At 47.2% G+C, this 20613-nt stretch overlaps 1 protein-coding gene across 6 annotated transcripts; it reads left to right on the plus strand.

Annotated features, from left to right (window-relative positions):
- HAGHL (hydroxyacylglutathione hydrolase like) lies at positions 1 to 18734 on the plus strand. Of its 6 annotated transcripts, none has more exons than XM_032762685.2 (9): positions 1 to 292; positions 2122 to 2257; positions 7376 to 7440; positions 8714 to 8831; positions 13032 to 13143; positions 13695 to 13798; positions 14914 to 15015; positions 15245 to 15324; positions 15908 to 18734. In XM_032762685.2, the coding sequence occupies exons 2-9, from the start codon at positions 2153 to 2155 to the stop codon at positions 16071 to 16073; spliced, it is 852 nt and encodes a 283-aa protein (XP_032618576.1). In that variant the 5' UTR covers positions 1 to 292; positions 2122 to 2152; the 3' UTR covers positions 16074 to 18734. The 6 variants fall into 6 exon arrangements, with proteins under 6 accessions (XP_032618576.1, XP_074925246.1, XP_032618575.1 ...); XM_075069145.1 differs by having other exon boundaries at positions 6 to 292; positions 13032 to 13140; XM_032762684.2 differs by lacking the exon at positions 1 to 292 and adding an exon at positions 565 to 610.
- Positions 18735 to 20613: the final 1879 nt, after the last annotated feature.

The raw sequence follows: 20613 nt of genomic DNA on the forward strand, positions 1-20613 counted from the left end.
CCTCTCCTCCCCCAAAAATTGTTTTGCTACCCACTGCCAGGCCATCCCAGTGTAGCTGTAACGGATTGGGCTAAGGGGATCAGGTACATGGTGGAAAATTTAACATTTATGCCTTTTACAGATGGGTACTGATGGGAGGAAATGATGAGGTGAGGTGACACAGCTGTCCTGACGTGAGGCCTGGAAGAATCAGCCACCAGTGTGAGGTCAAATGGCGTTTCCCCTTGACCCTACCACGACAGCATGGGCTGCAGAGCCATGTGGGGGACCCCAGGCCATGGCTTTTAAGCAGGTACGCGGACACAGGCTTGCCAGCAGGCCAGGATTTGACAACCTGGCCCATTTCTCTACTCTCTTGCTGGCTGCTGGTCAAGAGATGTAATTTACTGGGGGGGGCTTGCTGCATGCACATGCGGCAGCACTGGCAGTGCTCCAGTAACTGGCAGCCAGGCACGTCAGGGTTGGGAGCATGCCACAACCAGCATCCTGTGTCTGCTCTGTATGGGCAGCGTGCCGCAGGCTTGGCCCTCACCTGCTGGCAGCTGAAACTAGTGGCTGCTAGGACACACCTGGCACCTGAGGGCAAGACTTGCCACCAGGGAGGGGTAAGGTAAGGAGGGGAATGGGAGGGGGTCCTCCTGGGCCCGGGATTTGGGCTGCTGGGGTTGAGAGAGGAAGAGGAGGGTCAAGGGTGGGGGGTAATTGCTGCCGCCCCCCACCCCCAGGCCGTGCAGCGCCTGCAGCCCCAGAAGCAGGCAGCTGCTGCTGGCGTCGTGCACACGGTATCCGGGCAGCGCAGGAGAACGGGCGGCAGCTGTTTGCAAGGTTGCACCTGGGCCGAGTGCGGGTGATGGGCAGGACCGCGGGGCTCTGGCTGGGGCCCTGATCCCCGGGCCGGGAGGTGGGACTGGCGGCGTGCCGGGGATGGAGGCGGCCGGTGCTGCTCGCTGGCTCCGGGCCCAGGGGCGGGCCCTGGCGCACAGTGACAGGGCTACGCTCCGAGCCGCCGGCCGGGCCCCGCAGCCTGCCCGGTCCCCCGGGCCCCGGAGAAGGGAGCTCCCCGCCCCGAGCAGGTACCGAACCCTGGGCGCGGCGGGCTCTGGGGCCGGGGCTGCAGCGATCACCCGCGAGCCGGGCTGGGTTTGCACGGGGGGCGGGGGTGTCCGTTGCACACGCGTGCGAACGGGGGTGCACGTGGGCATGGGGGGTGACACTAGCAGAGAGCTGATTAATTTGCACATGGGCAGAGGAGGTGGTCGGCATGTGGGGGCGCATTTGCACCTGGGTTTGGGGGGGGGGGGTTCACACGGGATGGGGGATGCTTTGCGCCTGGGCTGGGGCTGCCATGTTTCTAATTAATTCTCCCACCCTGTATTCTGGGAACTCATTTCCAGCTAGCCCGGGGCCCCTTCTGGCAGAGGTGTATTAGGAGTGGCTGCAACTCTCAGCTCTAAACGGAGACCTTAAACCAGGTGTAGTCAATGAGGGTTGTCAAAGTCCACATTTCTTGGTCAAGGTCCGGGCCTCAGAGAAAATCATTTACACTCCCCCTCCCCCAGTAATGATAGTAATTAAATTAAAAAGATTTCAGGGTCCGTTCAAAAGTGCCTGGTGGTCCGGCTTTGGCCTGTGGTCTGCCTATGACTCCCCTGTCTTCAGCCAGACTAGACTGATCCTTCCACGTGGACCAGTTTTGTGAGTCCTGAGGCATTTGTGTCCAGCAGTTTGGATGTTCACAATCCCCAGAAAGCCCAAATTAGAGAGAAAACAGTGAGTTCAGCTGGATTAAATATGCGATGAGCTCAATGGGAACTGTTAGCTGGGCAGCGAGGCTGGGCTTGTGTGGCCACAGTTTTGTCGATTTACAAGGGGAATGGAACAGGACAAGAGGTAAAGGGCTGTTCTCAACAGGTGAGTTGCACCTGTCCCAGTAAGTCACAGTCCTGGGCTTGTTTGCACAGGTGGAGTCTGTGCAAACAGACGCAGGAGGGCTGGGACGTGGAGCTGTTATGGTGCTGCTCTCTGCCCGGGACCTTGTTCTAAATGTTTCTGATGCTGCTGAATAGATTTTTTTTTTTAATTGTATGGGATGGTTCTAAAATAATGTAATTTCCCTTACAGCTCCCATGTGTAGCTTCACAACCCTGGGACTATGAAGGTCAAAGTGATTTCAGTCTTGGAAGATAACTACATGTACTTGGTCATTGAAGAAAACACCAAGGAAGCAGTTGTAGTGGACGCGGCTGTTCCCAAGAGGGTAACTTGGAATTTTGCTACTTAAAGCCTTGAAGTTAAAGGACAGCTGGTCCTGGCTTGAGACTTCTGTTCAGAGCAGGCTGGCTTGTTTGTAGACACTAAAGGAAGGAATCTAGAGCTCTGAGACTGGTTAGTGTTGTGTTAGTTTGGCTTCCCCTAGGAGCACATAGTGACACACAAAATAAGAGCTATGGAAGCTAATTATTCCAGGTTGGATGCCTGCAGCAGGGCTGAGCTCAATGGAAAGTTACTATCAGGAAAAAACAAGAAGCAACTGTATTTATTAAATGTGTATGTTGCGATAGTGCCTAAAGTTCCCAGTCCCGTTGGGTCCCATTGTGCCAGGTGCTGTACAAACGAGGCCCAGTCTTGTAAATGCTTCTCTGTTTGTTTTCAGGATTAAAAGTTACTCAGTGTGGGTCTGCAGGATGGACACTGAGACTGCAACTGTGTGTTGTATAAAATAACACTTGACTATGGCTTAGGCCCAAAATTTACATTGTTTTAGAGGAAAAGATCAAAAAAGATGTTACACAACCTAAAACAAACAAGTGCCTTAAATGATTTTTTTTAAAAAAATTTAAGTGAAAACGTTTGTTTTGATTTTCTTGATTCACACTTGCCTTACAGTGCTGGACACCCAAACACAAGAACAGTCTTGTGCTAGTGGAGAGGATAGAAAATGAAACTGACTAGAAACAAATGTGAAACTGGCCTGTTTCATTATCCAAAATGCAGTGTTGCCAACTCTTGTGATTTTTATTGTGGGCCTGGCAAGACTAGGTTTTTGGAGTGATGCTGCTGGAGTCGTATCATTATGTGAGAATTTCAGCTTAATTGTTTTTTAAATGAAAACTTCTAGTCCTCTTCATGGTTTGGGGAAGGGCTTGAAAATCTGAAGTCTCACAAACCAGGAGGCAAAGAGAAAAATCCCAAAGCAGTTTTTAAATTATTAATTGTTTTTAATAAATTATTTTATTAAAATTATTTAACTGGCTTAAAGATCTGTTTTTAAAACAATCTCATGATTTTTGAGGCCTGACTTGTGATTTGGGAGCTTTGGAGGCACAAAAACAAACAAGCAGCATTAATGACGAGATGGAAATGTTGGGGATCCGTTCGTATCAACACAGTAAATAAAAACCTGGGGCACTAGGTGTCAGAGCCTGGGTCAATTTCCTCGGGCCGTGGGACTAAAAACTGCAGAGTAGACATTTGGGCTCAGGCTGGAGCCTGGGCTCTGGGACCCTCCCCCTTCATAGGGTCTCTGAGCTTGGGCTCCAGCCCAAGTCTGGACATCTACATTGCAATTTTCAGCCCCGCAGCCAGAACCCTGCTAGCCCAAGTCAGCTGAGTCAGGGCGGCTGTGCCACAGGCCTTTTATAGCTGTGCAGACGCACCTTCTGATAAGAGAAGCCTCCATTCTTCATTGAGCACCAGGTAGGCTGATCCTTGCTCCGGTGCAGAACCTCAGTAGTACAGAGCTCTATCCAGGCCGAGTTCATCAGGCGGTCTGGGTCTGTGATACATCTCCACATTGTGTGCTGCATTCTTTACGCTAAAGGGATAAATACTGCAAGTATTAAAGGAAATCACTTTCTTGATGATCTTGACAGCCTCAGAGATTCCGTAGGATTGAAGAATATTCCATAGTCTTGTGCAGGCTTTTGAAAATCAGCGCAATTGACTAAGAGGGGGGATTGCCATTCTACACATTCCTCTGTGATGGTCCTTAGTGTGAATATCTGATCTACACAGGATCTCTTGGGCCTGAGTCCAGCCTGACCTTCCCTAATCTTTGCATCCACTGCCTCTTTCATCCTGTGTAGTATCACTGCAGAAGGCTTTCCCTACAACTCCTCTCCAGGTGTTACAATCAGTAAGTTCACCCTTTTGGGGTATTCTGACAATGATTCCAGGTTTCCACTGGTCAGGAGAGATCTTTTTTTCCCAAACTTGGTTGAACAGCTCTGTCAGTTTCGTTAGGAAGCTGGTATCAACTACGTTGAGCATTTCTGCTGGAATTTGATCATCTCCTGCTGCTTTGTGTCTTTTCAGCTTTGTGATTGTAGCCTCAATTTCTGACATTTCTCTAGTGACTGATGCTAAAGTCAAGTTGATCAGGTCTGTGTATTTCATCAACATCGGATGCTGAAGTGGAGCTGGGTCCATTGAGGATTTCTTTGAAATCCTCAGCCTATCTGCTTTTCAGTTCTACTTCAGTTGTAAGCGTTCTTCGATCTTTGCTTTTTATTGGCCCGTGTCCTGTTCTGAAATTTCCACACAGGGTTTTAGTCACTTGATAAGTGGCTCTGTGGTTTCCTATCAAAGCAGCAGCTTCTGCTGCTACGTCTTCAACATATCTCTGTTTCTCTCTCATTCAGCTGCTTTTCACTGCTTTGTCTGATTTCTTATACTCCTCCTTTACGTTTCCCAATAGTTTGTTTGTCCTAGAATTCAGGAGTTTTCCTTTTGATTATTTTTCTTTCCTTGTTGAGACCCACGTCTCTTGGCTTATCCAGTTCTTGCTCTGTGTGTTGATATCCAGCTGTGACTGGTACAGCTTGAATCACATTGTCTCTGAGTGCTGCCCGTTTTTCTTCAGGCCCATTCTGTGTATCACCTTTCCCTGCCTCTGTCAGTGCCTGCAATCTGTTCGTTAGTTCACACCGGAATTTCTCATGGGACTCTTTGTTTCCAGGTTTGTACTGTTGCTTTTCTTTACCGCTTTCCTTTTAAAGTTGATCTTCCTCTGTTTTAATTTTGGTTTAGCAATGCAAAGATTGTGGTTGCTGTGAACATCTGCTGCTCAGTATACCCTTAGGTCTTGGACAGATTACCTGCATCTTCAGCTAATGCAGTTGTGGTCAATCTGATTTTTCATTTTGCCATCTGACAAATTCCACGTGTCTTCATGTATGTCTTTGTGAGGGTTAGGGCTACTTGCAAGACACAATTCAATGAGTCTCTTGCCATTTTGGTTAATGGTTCCCAGCCCATGCTTCCCTGTTGCTCTTTCCGTACCTTGGTTATCACATCCTGCTCTAGCATTAAAGTCGCCCGTGACAAGGAGTAAGTCACGTGTGGGTATTCTGTCAATCCCACATCAGACAATTGTAGAACTTCTCCTTATCGTCATCGCTGTGTTCCTCTCCTGGAGCGGGGCACTGATGGATATCTTTAGGCCTCTGGTTTGGGGTTTGGCGTCTATGTTGCACTGGTTAATAGACTGCAGTTGAGGAATGATTTTTTTCCCCACAGAATCTGTTGTATTGAGCACTGCTCCCTGTGTGGTGGTGGTGCTGTGCCCTGAGCAAAGCAGAACTGTCTCCTCTTGCTCGACGCCCTTCTTATCCACACCTATCGCTCCTCTCTCACTGATTTCGAGTCTACAGTTGTCCATCTCCCTTGTGATCCGTGCGATTGCATTCCACTTGCCAACTCTGAAGTGTTTTCTTGCTAATAGCATCGAGCTTCCAGAGACTGCCTTCCACCAGGAGGCTTCATGCAGCACGAGGGGTTGGTAGTGTTCCTTTCCACCGGAATGGCAGCCTGGTTCTGTTTCTATAACCAGTGAAGAGTTTGGGTTTTGTTTGTTTGTTTTGTTTTTGCTAGGAGTTAGTCTTGCACTCAGCTCTCCCTGCTTTAGCTGGCCTTGGGACTGGCAGCTAATCATGGTGCGGCAGGTTGGAGCTACTGGGTTTAGCAGCATGGAAAAAGCATCCGTTTATAGCAACCCAGCTTGCATCTGCCTGACTTTATCCACTGCCAACCTGGCCATCAAATACAGTCACTGGCTTCGCAGAGGGGAGGATCTGTCTCCATTTCTGATAGGATCTGGAAGCATGATGCTTCCAGGGAGCATGGGGGAATATGGTGGCTGCTGCTATATCCCTAAAAGGGGTGCAGGGTGCATTCCTCTCCAGGGCTGGCTGGCTGTGCTGGCTGGGGTGGGAGACAGTGGGGCTATGCCTCACCTCCTCATCACCTTCGGGGTGGCCATGCTAATAGCATCGCTGCCTCTGGGCAGTCCTTTCTCTCCTGCAGTTGGGTTGTCCTTTGCACCCTTCTTGTGCCCTGCATCCTTTTTGATTACAGTTTGACTCTTAATCAGACCGAAATGATGCAAATAACCAAAGGCCAGACTTACCTATTTGCAGATGTGAAAAGGCATGCACATAATTTGTGCCTGGAGGTGCTGTGATTGCACATGCAGATGTCATGCATACAGTTTTGTGCACACACTTACGGAAATTGGGCCATAAAGCGCTTTTGCACAAGTGGAAGCCAATATCACAATCTCCCGATTGGTAGGAATTCCTGTCAGTATCCATGCTGGGAATATTTGGGAGGGGGGATTTGAAATAGGGGTGTATTTGCAGTTGGATTTCCAGTGGTGTAGTGGGAGTTACCCTGATCTGTCCATGATCAGAGTGATTTCCCCCGTGTTCTAGGGAACTCCTGAAGGTGTCGTGCTTAAAGATCCTACCAGAAATGGGCTGAGTTTGTGACATTTACTATAAGACATCTCAAAAGAGTTTATGGAAGCTCACAATGATAGTGCATCATTATCTTCCTAAGGCTTCTTTTTATTCCCAGGAGAGGGGCAGTCAGGAGCTGGGTATAGTATTATTTGCTCACATTCAAAATACCAGGCAGAGACGTACTGTTCTAGTTACCTCTTTCTTATAACAAAAATCTCCATCACTTACCTCTCTCACTGATGCTGGGTTCTGATTTATAAATTAAATAGTATTAAATGTTGTCAAATGCTGTGTTGCATGAAAACCCATCCCAAGAGGCTGCACCTTGTTTCTTGTACGTGTGGCTTTTTGTGTGTCAGATGTGTTTTATGCTGCCTTTCCATCACCAGGTATTATTCCAATCGCAGGGTGAGTTTGGAGGGCTGCCTCTTCAAATGTGATCTGTTCACACATAATCTGAAGTCACTGGGAGACCCTGCATGATGCTAGTTTTGAAGAATCATGTTTCAGAGAGCAACAGGGCTTCCAAGATTGTCTTTAGGGGTTTTAATGATTAACTTTCTGACACAGGTTAGTAGCTGGAATCTTTTTTAAATCGATGCTCTTTGACATGACTTTTTTCCCTCCCATTTTAGTTACTAGAAATTGTCAGAAAAGAAGGCGTTACACTGAAAGCAGTTCTGACCACCCATCACCATTGGTAAGTGCCGTGGAGAGTAAAGGGGTACAGTGCTGTATGTTAGAAATGGAAAAGGTACAGAGAAGGGCAAGAAATATGATTACAGATATGGAACAGCTTCCATGTGAGGAGAGATTAAAAAGCCTGCAACTGTTCAGTTTAGAAAAGAGGTGACTAAGGGGAGGCGGGGATATGATAGAGGTCTGTAAAATCATGAATGATGGGAGAAAGTGACTAATGAAGTGTTATTTACCCTTGCGCATAACACAAGAACCAGGGGTCACCCGATGAAATTAACAGGAAGCAGGTTTAAAACACACACAGCGAAGTACTTCTTCACACAGTCAATCTGTGGAACTTGTTGCCGGGGTATTGTGAAGGATGGGTCTGTCAATGGCTATTAGCCAAGATGGCTGGGGATGCAACTCCATGCTTCAGGTGTCCTAAACCCAGGGCCATCTGGCGGGGTTGGGAGTGGGGCTATTTGCCCCAGGCCCCGCAGGGGCCCCGTGAGCCCTGGCCGAGAATCCCTTCCCTGGCTACTCACCCGGTGGTGGTCCGAGTCTTCGGCGGTGGGTCCTTCAGTGCTGTCGAAGACGTGGAGCGAGTGAAGGACTCGGAGTGCCACCTAGTGAGTACAAGTGCCACAGTGGGTGGCACCTTTTCTATGTCCTCTCCCCCGCTTTGCCCCAGGCCCCCTGAATCTTCTAGGCGGCCCTGCCTAAACCTCGTAACTGCCAAAAGCTAGGACTGGACGATGGGATGGATCATTTGATAATTGCCCTGTTCTGTTCATTCTCTCTGAAGCCAATGTTGGGAGACAAGACACTGGACTAGATCGATGGACCTTTGGTCTGAGCCAGTGTGGCCTTTCTTATGTTCTTAGTATTCTCATCAGAGTGCATGAAGCTCAGGGAAAGATCTGTGCAGAAATCCCTGCTCGTAAGACATGACGGCAACACGCTGTGATCTGTGCGATATCAAGGGACCTGATCCTGCGTGGTGGAAGCCGAGCTCTCTCAGTGCTCCCCAGTTTTGGGTCCCAAATGCAGAACAGTTCTATTGGGCTGCTGTGCTCCCAGATGGATAAGTTGTGTCCTGTTCCAGAATGTCAGGTGGCCCTTTTTCATGCTCTGAAATCTCGAGTCACAACACACACCAGGGCTGTCCCCGCGGCACTAGGGTTACATTGATGCAGGAGCCCGAGACTCGTTTTACCCTCCCCTTTCCTCTGGGGTATCCGTAAATGCCGAGTGTATTGAGGAGACACTAACCTCACTCCCTGCCTGTGAAGGGACCACGCCCGAGGAAACGAAGAACTGGCTAAGGTGTATCCAGGGCTGCAGGTGTACGGGGCGGATGAGCGGATTGGAGCCTTGACGCACAAGGTGACTCACAACGAGGAGTTAAAGGTACAAGACTGGAGGCTTATTATTAATGTTGTTGTTGCTCTTGTCTCTCTTAACGCCCCTCTCCCTCCCCCCCGCATCTCAAAGCTCTTTACACCTGTGATTGAATGACACGTCCTGAGCCTTGGCAGGGCGGTCGGTGTCAGGATCCCTGTTTTACTGAGGGCAATGGTGAAGGACAGAGCTGGGAAGTGATGTGCCCAAAGACCTGCAGTGAGTCAGTGTGAGAACGAGGACCAAATTGAGAGCGAGAGAGAGAGTCCTTTGCTTGCTCTGGGTTGAATGTGCATAGATTGTAGGGGTGTGACCAAGGGAAGGATTCGATCCATGCTCCCACTACACACACTCTGAATGTCTTTGGTATTTCCTGCTGTGTAACCCACTGCTGTGGCTGGGGAAACAGTGAGGAAGCTAAAAATTACAGCTGCTGCCTGTCAGTTGCTCCTGGACAGGGCCGTCCTTAGGATTTATGGGGCCCTACGTGGTATTATTAAACTGGTGCCCCTATGCTGGATGGCAGCCCAAGCTCACAGCCTGGTGGGGGAGGGGGAGGAGAGACGAGACAGCAAAGGATAATGAGATGCCCGGCCTGCCTCATGGTGGTGGAGAGTCACAGTTCCCCGCAGAGACTCCCATACCCTCCCCCTCATGCAGAATGGACATGAAGAAAGTACCTAATTAAAAACACTAAAAATTGGGAATAAAAAATGTCAATCACAGGTTTTTTGATAGGCCCTGAAGTTTGTCAGAGATTTATTTGCAAAAACTTCGTAGTAAAGGTGAGTCAGCTGTCCTGCTGAATACAACATACAATGAATGGGATTCATATACAGGCTCTTCTCGTTTACTTTTCTAATCATTTCTAAACCTGAATTATATTAAATTACCAAAACCTAAGCCCAACCAATTCCAACATATTAACTCACTGGAACAAAACATATATTAAATTAATCAGAGCAAGTTAGTATCATAACAATGTCATTGCTTAAGAAAAAGGGAACAGTACTTACCTGTGGATCTCCCCATAAAAACATGTTATGAAATTTCACCAACTTTAAAAAAATGTTAGTGTTCCAAGATTTAGTATAACACGGATTTGTCACGTATTCGTGACGTGGGTGGGCTGTACTAGAAGGTACTGGATTGGGGGGGGGCTGAAGGTATCTTTTAAAACTAGTCAGTTGGATAGTCCAATAAGCAAGGGACACGTTTTGTTTGTCAGCTATCTGGAAGGGAAGGACGTTCCTTTAAGGCTCTCTTCAGTGGGAGTGGGGGAGAGGCATGAAGAGACAGCAGAAAGGACAAGGAAAACTTGAAGCACTTTTTTTTTTAACTATAGGAATAAAATTGTATTAGATAAAGGAGGTCTTTATAAGATTATTTAAAAAACCATATGTCCAAGATCCATGCATTAAGCAAGATATTTGCATACTAAAACTCTAATCAAGCATTTTTAGAAATGTGATTATAGATCTTCAACCCACCTCAACTAATTAAACTTTGCTTTAAAAATATTCAACTAAGTCCTGTAACTGACATGTCGTGAAAATATAACATAATGCACAATGTTTTGTCAGTAAGTCAGAATTGACAGAAAAAATTATTGGCAGAGAGTTCGTGACAGCTGATGAAATGGGTCTGCCAGAGAGAACTACTGCCAATATCATTTATGTCTCGAGGTCCCCAAGGACTTTCCATTGAGCTGGTACAGACTCGAACAAACAGACATCCAAGCGGCGCAGGACCGGCAGTGATAGTACGGTGGGTTGCAGAGAGCTTTGAATGTCCTTAAACATTTCAAATTTGTGCAAATACGCGTCTAGTTCTGAAGGTTCTTCAACTTTTATACTCCCTTAAGAGTTCTTCCAAAGTGACAAACTCACCTACAGCTACAGAGCAGTGTGCGCCTCTGGAGCCGCAGAAGGTCAAACAGGGATAGGAAAACAAGAGAGTGGACACTAAGACCCAGTGGTGCCCCAAATTTTCAGGTGCCCTACGCAGCTGCCTGTGTTGCCTGTGCCTAAGGACGGCCCTGCTCCCGGAGACCGACTACTAATTGATTTAGGTCTGTTTCTGCTCTGATGTGCATGGGAATCTCTGGGATTGCTGCAAGAGGGACGGCGCTAGGATCCAGCATCAAAAACCTTCCCTGGTATATTGCTGCCAGCTTTCTCTGCAGCAGATTCTCATTTTGAACAAATAGCCAGTAGATGGTAGCATTTTCCCAAGGTAATAAATCCACGTGATAGCCTCTGCTGGAAAGCTTTGCTCTGGGACTCTTTGAAATTCAAATGCGGATCTGAATTTTGCAAATGACCCCTTTCTTTGAAACAGATTGAACCAAACTCGTAGATCTGAACATTGCCAGTCAATAAAGAGCCAGAAATTTAGCCGCCTGTCTTTGTTCAAATAGATCCTGTGGACAAACTTCATAGCTGGCTTTATATACTCTGGGGTGGACGTGAGCACAGGCCTGTGAGCCAGAAACTACCAATTCCTAATCTAAATATCCGTCTGTTGCGAATCTTAATTTGCTAATATTTGTCCTGTTGGTGAAATGCCAGGAAGAGGGAAAATGCCTTATAAATACTAAGCATAATTGTCACTTATTGTCCTGCATCATCTTTGGCATTAGCAGCTGGGGAACTTGGAAAATATTCTTACATGTCTGTCTTTGGGAATTTATCTTTTGATTGCCCCATTTCCATCATGAGTCATCTAGTTATTGAGGTGAGGGAGGGGCAGGGGAGGCAGGGGTCATGGCCCCCCACTTTTTATGGGTGGTAAGGGTGAGTGACAGGGATTAATTGCACCCTTAGCAAGTTCGCAGATGACTCTAAGCTGGGGGGAGAGGTAGATGTGCTGGAGGAGTAGCAATAGAGTCCAGAGTGACCTAGACAAACTGGAGGATTGGGCCAAAAGAAACCTTGTGAGGTTCAACAAGGACAAGTGCAGAGTCCTGCACTTAGGACGGAAGAATCCCAGGCACTGCTACAGGCGGGGGACCGACTGGCTAAGCGGCCGTTCTGCAGAAAAAGACCTGTGGATTAGAGTGGACGAGAAGCTGGATATGAGTCAGCAGTGTGCCCTTGTTGCCAAGAAGGCAGGGCTGGCTCCAGGGTTTTTGCTGCTCGAAGCAGCAAAAAAGAAAAGAAAAAAAATAATAATAATAAAAAGCCATGATCACGATTTGCAGCTCTACCGCTGCTGCTTCAGTCTTCGGTGGCAATTGGGTGGCTGGTCCTTCGCTCCGAGAGGGAGTGAGGGACACACTGCCGAAGACCCAGACGTGCCGCCCCTCGCCATTGGCCACCCCAAGCAGCTGCTTGCTGGGCTGGTGCCTGGAGCCAGCCTTGCATGAAGGCCAACGGCAAATTGGGCTGTATTAGTAGGAGCGTTGCCAGCAGACCAAGGGAAGTGATTATTCTCCTCTATTAGGCGCTGGTGAGGCCACATCTGGAGTATTGTGTCCAGTTTTGGTCCCCCCACTACAGAAGGGATGTGGACAAATTGGAGAGAGTCCTGTGGAGGGCAATGAAAACGATTAGGGGGCTGGGGCACATGACTTACGAGGAGAGGCTGAGAGAACTGGGATTGTTTAGTTTGCAGAAGAGAAGAGTGAGGGGGAATTTGATGGCTGCCTTCAACTACCTGAAAGGGGGTTCCAAAGAGGATGGAGCTCGGATGTTCTCAGTGGTGGCAGATGACAGAACAAGGAATAATGGTCTCAAGTTGCAATGGGGGAGGTTTAGATTGGCTATTAGGAAAAACTTTTTCACTAGGAGGGCGGTGAAGCACTGGAATGGGTTCCCTAGGGAGGTGGGGGAATCTCTTTCCTTAGAGGTTTTTAAGGTCAGGCTTGACAAAGCCCTGGCTGGGATGATTTAGTTGGGTTGGCCCTGCTTTGAGCAGGGAGTTGGACTAGACGACCTTCTGAGGTCTCTTCCAACCCTAAATGTCTATGATTCTGAAAAACATCGGCTAGCAGATCCTGGCCGGGGTGGAAGTAACCATGTCGTGAAGAAGGGAAGTCCATATTGCTTTGTTTGGAAGCTCTCTGGGGCAGGGACCATCTCTTTGCTCTGTGTTTATGCAGCACCCAGTGAGATTCTGGTCCTTGAGTAGGGTCCTTAGGTGCAGTGATAATACCAACAATGGAAATCCCATGTCTTACCAACCTGGATTGCCCCTTTTTCTCTGCAGTTCGGAGATATTAACGTGAAGTGCCTGTTCACGCCGTGCCATACATCAGGCCATATGTGTTATTTCATGTGGGAAGAGAACTCCCCAGATGCTCCAGCCCTCTTTTCAGGTATTCTGCACCTTTTTGAGAAGCCAGCAGGAGCTGAAAAGTCTCAGTCTCTGATTGGGATCTGTTTGAATGAGTTACGTGGGGGGACTTATCATTAGACTACTATTCTACCCAGAATCATTTAGATTCCTCTGCGATCCGCATGGGACTATCATTTTAAGAGTAAGTCTGAGCAAGATGGGACTTGTTTTCCTTTAAAGTGATCTCTGTCTAGGCCCTTATCTGGCTCCCAACCCTGCAGGGTCAGGGCAGAGCTGTTATCTGCATTGTGCAGATGGGAGAACTGTAGCCCAGAGGTCCAGATCCTCTGGGGGTATTTATATGCCTAAGTGACTTGCCCAAGAGCAGAGAGGAAGCCTATGGCAGAGGTAGGAATAGGTGCCCTGCCCACTAGACCAGCAAAAAGTGCCTGACTCCCAGCCCTGGGGAGTAAAGTCCTGTTCACATACATACACATACAACAGCAGGGTGGACTTCCCCCAGGCATCAGCCCCTGGCTACAGGCAGAACCTCCCTGCCCTCCCCCAAATAAAGTGACGTGTTTCCCTGTGCAGGTGACACCTTGTTCATTGGTGGCTGTGGGAAGTTCTTTGAAGGGACGGCTGAGCAGATGTACAAGAACCTGACTGAAATCCTGGGTGCTTTGCCGAAGGACACTGTGAGTGTCGCGCCTATTTCAGAGGGTGCATGGGCCCTCTCCCCTATTTCCTAAATCTCCGTTTCTGTCCCTCAGAGCAGGCAGGCCAGAGCTTTATGCCCACAGCGCGTGGGCGCCAACAGGCTTCTCAATCTGCCTGAACAACGTGCGCTGCCCGGATTTTCTCTGGCTGGCCACCAGGCTTCTGCAGTTTGACATGTTGACCAAATGCTACTCTGTGACTGGAATGGCCGCAGTGTGGATTTGATGTTGTGAGATTGTAGCTGGGTGGCTTCTCTGCTTTGGGCATCTCTGGCCAATTTCTGGGGCTCGTAGGCCTAAAGGACAAGCTCTCTGGGCCAAGGTGACCTGGCCTTTTCACTGTCAGCCAGTTGGGCCAGGGCTGCATACCCCTCCGCAGGGTCCCCTGCAACTGTGAGCTGTTCTGTGACTGTGGAGACCTGACCCAAGGCGGTTGGTCTCCCCCAGGAGACGGGGATGAGCCCTGAGGGAGATGTGTGCTCTGCTCAGGCACCTACTTCTGGCCACTCCCCTCAGCAGGAGCTGCTCCATGAGTGTGGAGACTGGACCCAGAACTCTCCAGCAGCATCTACTTCCCGCCGTCGCCTCAGCATGAGTGATAGATTCCAAGGTCAGAGGGACCACGGTGATAATCTAGTCCAACCTCCTACGTAACACAAGCCAGAGAGCTTCCCCCAAATCATTCCTAGACACTGTGACTAAGGTTATCAGACCCAGACTCTCCCCAGGCAGCTGCTTCCCCCTGCATTAATTGCAGTGGGCAAACCACATGCATTAAATGCATCCTCCCCTGGTAGGACCCCCAGCCCACTAGAGAGAAGAGCCCTCCAGAATCTCTGCCCAAGGTCAAGCAGCTGCTTGGCCAAGCAGTGGAGCTCTGCGCTGCACCCTGAAGACCAGCAGCCTGTGGCTCTGGCTGAGGGAGTTCCAGATCCAGGCCCCTCTACAGGAGGGAACGCTAGTCCCCCCGAGCCCACCTAGGGTCTCTGCCACTGGGATGCCGCTCCAAAGGCGCTATGCTGGGTGAGGAGGTACCACACCTGGGGGATGTGTAGGCCAGAAAGGTGCATTGTCTCGTCTCGTTTGCATTGCAGAAAGTGTTCTGTGGGCACGAGTACACCGTGAGGAATCTCAAGTTTGCTTTGAAAGTGGAACCGGAGAACGAGAGTGTGAAAAAGAAACTCGCTTGGGCAAAAGTAGGTGTTTCTCCTTCCAAAGCGGAGCTTCCCCGTGGAAAGGGGAGGCTGGAATGAATGTTGAGTTCTGTGAACGCTAGATTTGTTGCCCCTCTTATCGGTCTGTGTGTTTAAGGTGCCTGTCCCCATAATGTGTAGGAGCCTTTAAGCATCTGCCTCTGATATTCTCCGTGAGCTCAGTGCTGGGGATGGTCCTCCATACGCTGAACGAGTCTGTGTTTCTCCCCAGCTCCGAGACGATGAAGACTTGCCCACGGTGCCCTCCACCCTGCAGGAGGAGTTCCACTACAATCCCTTTCTGCGGGTCTCGTGAGTAGAATTCTGTGCCTCCGGCAGACCCAGTTGAGTGTGAGGGGATAGTGGGCTCCGCGCCAGCCGCGGGAACGGAGATGCCCAGTAGCATTTCCCTGTCCCACACCTGGCCAAGAGCACAAAGCAAAGGAGCACCCTTTCCCCGGGCCTAGGAATGCTGCTGCTTTTCCTGCTTTACAGCAAAAGACCTTTCACTTGGTGACTCACAGGGGAAGGGAAATTTTGCCCTCCCACCAGTATGAGAAGCATTGGGTGGGTGATGGAGTGTGGGGGGGCTCATCTCCCCCTAGCCCCCCATCCAGGATAACTCATTCCTAGCCAGCCCTCTACAGGGATATAACAGAAGAAGATAACCGCCCTCCCCCGCCCATTGGTTCCCTGTGCCCTATCAGTGAGAGTGGTTGGAGGAGACAGACTACAACCAGATTCTGTTGTTACTCAGGTGTTAAGCCAAAGGGAGTCTCTAAAAACAAGACTCCAGGTGGCTACCGGAGTCCCAGAAAACCAGACTTGGCCTTGAGTCTCGCTTCCCTTTGCTGCTGTGCACGGGGCACACAACGGGTGTCGCTTTAACTTGCAGGGAAGAATCAGTGCAGAAATTCACTGGCAAGGTGTCTCCGGTGGACGTGCTGCGAGCTCTCCGCACAGAGAAGGATAACTTCAAGAAGCCCCAAGAGAGGCTGACCCCTCAGGCCATGCTGGCGTTCGAGTGGGGACTCTTTGGCCCCTTCATGGGGAAGAAGTGAAGTGCAGCCGGGTTTGTCGGATCGTTTATTTTGTGCCAATATGTAAATGCAACCAAGGCCACAGTGAGGGCAAGACCTTTTACCAAACTGCAGTATCCCGATCGTCGTCGTGGGGGAGTCCTGTTAGGCCAGTCTGTCTCCCAGCTGGGCAAGGATTGTTCCCCGCAGCACGTTGTGTAGGGCTCCGTCCTGTCTGGCTTTAAATGACTCGGCCACTGAAGCTTCCCTTACTGCATGGGCCTCGCTGCTGGGAAGTGGGGCTTGTTATTCAGCCTAGTTTTTTTCTTTACTCCTTTTGATCCCCTCACTTCTAGCTGTACGTGTTAACTACCCAAAGCAATTCCTCTCTCTTACACCCCTCTGAGAAGTCTGATTCTCTGAACCCTGCCTCTTGAAAGGGGCGATGTAAGAACCAGGTTCGCTTTTGTACCTGGAAGTAAACTGTGGACTTCTGGAAAACAGGGAAAGCTGAAAAGATAAACGAAAGGGTTCTATGTGGAACACTTCTGCCCAGAGCTATTCCTGTTTTTAAATGGCTGTTTTGTTGCTCCTCAAACCAAGATATTTTGGGAACATCTAAAATTTTTAATTCTGGTAATTACTGGGGAAGGGGCTGCTCTCTGAATGGAACAAAACTATTCTGTGTACCAATGTAGCATCAGAAAAAACATTTATTTTGCACTAAGCCATGGCTGTCCTTGTCAACAGTGACTCTCTCAAACTATAACTAAGAAACTTGAAAGTGCTGATTTCTGTGCCAACCTCCCCTGAACAACTGAAGACCATTCTCTCCAGAAAATGAAAACGGGCAGTGAAGGGCCCCCTGTAGTGTGATTTGGCAGCTGCATGTACAGAGTATATAAAGCAGTGTATCTCTTCAAGGAGCCGATACTGGCCCCCTGCCACCTTGACATATTGGAAAGGTTTCATGTAATAGAACTAAAGGTAAAAACATATCACTCTTAATCACAGCAAGCTGAACCTAGCAGCAGGGTAACTGGAATGAGTGAGTTGGAGGGGAATTGTCTTTTTGCTTAGTATTTAGGAATATCTGTCAAAAGCAGTTTTTTTAAAAACCTGGTTTTTTAATAATCCCAAATCAAAATGTTATAGGATTTGCAAAACACTTACTAGGAACACATCATGGGCTTCTGAACACATTAACCCCCCAAAATGCTTTAAATTGGAATCCAAGTTTTGTGGTCCTTCAAAGAAAGACTTCACTGGAAGTTGCTTGTGCATAAGGCCTGATGGATCACCTCCCCATGTCTCTTAGTCTGAAAATATGTTCATGCGTGCTCCCTGGACCAGGAGAGGCAGAGTAAGGAACCACAGTTAAAGCCTGTGCAGATTTATGCCCATTTTAATTCTATGCAATTGACTAGGGGATTACTCACATCCATGAAATTAAACACATCCATGTCTGCAGTATCTGGGTCTTGGGTCAGTAAGCAGCATCTGTTGTGCTGCTTTTCTCCTATTATAGTCCCCTCTCACATGCCTGTTTAACATAGTGCAAAGGGGAAGAAATTTGGAAGAACATGTATTTGCATCACCATTTTTTTTTAAAGTAAATAATCAACCTCAGCTTTTTAAAAATAATTGTCAACCTTCCAATTTTAGTTCGTTAAAAATAATACTGCAATTTTTTTTAAATCTGAAAACTGTGTATAGTACTTAAGTTTGAAAGGCACTGGAGTGATTTATTACAATATTTAGAATTGTCTCCTTTGACAGAAAATTGAGTAGCTCTGTAAACAGCTGTGAAAATCCACATACCTTGATTAGCTGGAGCAGTTCTAGGGAGCAAGTTGCTTTGTTTCATGATTCCATAGCTTTTACTATTAACTAGCAGGCCGCATGCTCCACTATGTTGCGTTACTGTTCACACCAAAGTGCAACTGTAGGAGTGCATGCTACTCCATTAAAATGGCAGCGATTTTACCCCTACTTTACACAGGTGAATGAGAACACAAAGGAAGGCAGATTGGGCCCACTAAAACATCTACTGTAAAACTTTTCACACGGCTTTGATTAAACTTGATAGTTCTTAGCACTGGATTATAGTTGACCTGATTTTTCTTTTATGTACTGGGAGCTAGGAGTGTGGGTTTTTTTAACAAATTAACCCATATAATTGTCTCCATGCTAGGTTTGCACAGTACAACTCATGTGTAGCCCTGCCCCATGTGTCACACTTTGTTGCTAACAACCACTGAATGTACAACTCTGATTGTTTTACTGCTGTGTAGAATTAGCTCTTGTAAATGGGTAGCAAAACAAAATGCAGATTACTAATGGGTTAATTTTACACTGTGCTAGCTAATTAACACTTTTTGTATATGCCTAATGAGGATTGCACATTTCAAATAGAACTTGAGTGTTTTGCACGTCAGTAGAGTTTGAGTTATAGCACTTGTGTACTAAATTTGGAATTGCATCATTTAACTCTAGAATTCATGTCTTGCTGTAATTAAAACCTACTGGTTTAATGGAATACTATATGTAAAACTACACCTGAGAAGGTATTCACTGAAACTAGTCCCTGACTTACAAAACAGGAGAGAAAAGCAAAGTGAGAGTCTTGCGAGATAAGCACAGTGTATTTGCCAGTAGATTGTAATGACAACTTTAAATAAAGCTTTGATTTGTTTTTTTTAACTCTGACAGTTGTGCATGTTACTTATGGTTTGTTTTTGGTAAACACTGGATTATTTTAGAAAGAGAAAAGGCTTTTCTTTACAGGTATAAAAGGCAATCACTGTCTCTTACAACTTTGCTTTTGACAAGATGGAGGTAGATCTGTTGCTAGTTTGATCTGATGCTCTGTTTAGAACCAACACTAACAAATAGAAACAGGTCAGCATCAATACTTCAGTGATCTGAACTGTGGAAGAGTCTGAGATTTTCAATTATTGTACATTCAGTCCCACCAAAAGGCCAGGCAACTTCTGCTTTGCTAGAAGATAAGTGACATGGCATCTTTTTCCCCGGCTACCTAATTATCCCTATTCTGCATTAGGCCCATGTCATCTTATTTGAAAGGCAGGAACCCAGGCATGCGAAAGATACAATGCTTTGATGAAGCCAGTAAGTGAACAAAATTTGAGTTGCATATAACATGTTTTTACAAAAAGTGTACAGCTCCTGTCCTCCACATCTGCATGCTTAACATTTAAACTCCAAAGTACTCCTATTGACTTCAATGGGATACTTGGACGCATAAAGTTAGCCATGTACATAAAGCATTTGTAGGCCAAGAGCCTAAGCTCTGTGAAGGAGGATTTCTAACAGCTTGTCAAGGCATGGCTTGGAGAGGAGTGTAGTTTGCTGCTTAAAAAACCCAATTTGTTGGTCAGGGTTTAACCAAAAAGTGACAGGAAGCTCTGCTGGGTTTTGTGTGGGACTTAAAGGGACAATAGCTTAAAGTCATGTATATTATGGGTGAAAGTAATATGTAAAATGATTCACTGGAAGAGAATTTCTACATTGTGTGCACTTCACAGCACTTTCCTCTAGAGTCAATTACCTTCCTTTTGCTCTGTGGGTCTCACACCCAGCAGGGTGGGAAAGAAGCATTTTTAAATATGGGAACATGTGATTGTAAACCCACAAAGAGTGGCAGGTACAGTCCTTGGAAGTATTAATTTTTCAAACCGGACAGTATCCCTTAATCCATTGTTAAGTGAGAGTCAAAGAATTCTTAGCCCATATTAAGTAAAGAAATTTAGTAGGAAATTAGAAATTCACAGTGAGCTCAAATGAAATAATGTCTTTACCCTGTTTAACATGGAGAGTTCTCAGAATGCGCATAAGCAAGACCAGCACATAGTTTTGCTTAAGATGTGTTGGTGCTTTGTGTTAAACATGAAGAAACTTTATACTCACTACCATGATATTCCTCCTGGTAAATTACTGCCCTCAATTCTTCTCTCTTCTCACAGGCTTAATATTCTGGTCTTAATATTTGTATTACAGTAGCAGCCAGAGGCACAATTCAGACCCAACTATGCTGAGTACTGCGTGTCATTCAGAAACTAAGAGCAGTGCCTTTTTAACCTGCTGGGGAACATACTGTATGAAAATCACTTGCTTCATCTGAGTGTCAGGTAGCATCCACTAGTGAACTCTGCTACTGAGATACTAATTCACCTAGGCAGCTGTAGACTAGTTACATGAAAAAAACCGATGACAGGTTTTTCTGCCCATTCATTCAAATCAGAGTTCAGCAGGTAATAAAAGTTTTAAACTTTACACTCTCTCTTGTAAGCTGCTTCCATCCATGCCTATGAAACCTTCAGCTTACTTGAAATACAGGAAGAGATGTCACAGCTAGACTCCAGGAGCAGGAAATGGAGTACCAGGGCCAATTAACCCAACTCTAACTGGAACATGATGTCCTAAGAGTCACAGCCCTAAAACTTCATGCTGTGAAAATATAGCAGATGTGTTGTTCAGGTACAGGACTGGTAAAATTTTGACTTATCAAGAACAACCAAATAATGTCACAGTTGACCCGAGTCAGGCCTGGATTCCCTGT

The sequence above is a fragment of the Chelonoidis abingdonii genome, chromosome 9, assembly GCF_003597395.2.
Source record: "Chelonoidis abingdonii isolate Lonesome George chromosome 9, CheloAbing_2.0, whole genome shotgun sequence".
NCBI lineage: Eukaryota > Metazoa > Chordata > Testudines > Testudinidae > Chelonoidis > Chelonoidis abingdonii.

Excerpts from the sequence above, each read along its gene's own strand:
- HAGHL (XM_032762685.2), top strand. The coding sequence starts at position 2,153 with ATGAAGGTCAAAGTGATTTCAGTCTTGGAAGATAACTACATGTACTTG. Across the intron at positions 7,441-8,713 it reads CTGACCACCCATCACCATTG|GGACCACGCCCGAGGAAACG; the intron begins GTAAGTGCCGTG and ends CTGCCTGTGAAG. Across the intron at positions 15,016-15,244 it reads AGAAACTCGCTTGGGCAAAA|CTCCGAGACGATGAAGACTT; the intron begins GTAGGTGTTTCT and ends GTTTCTCCCCAG.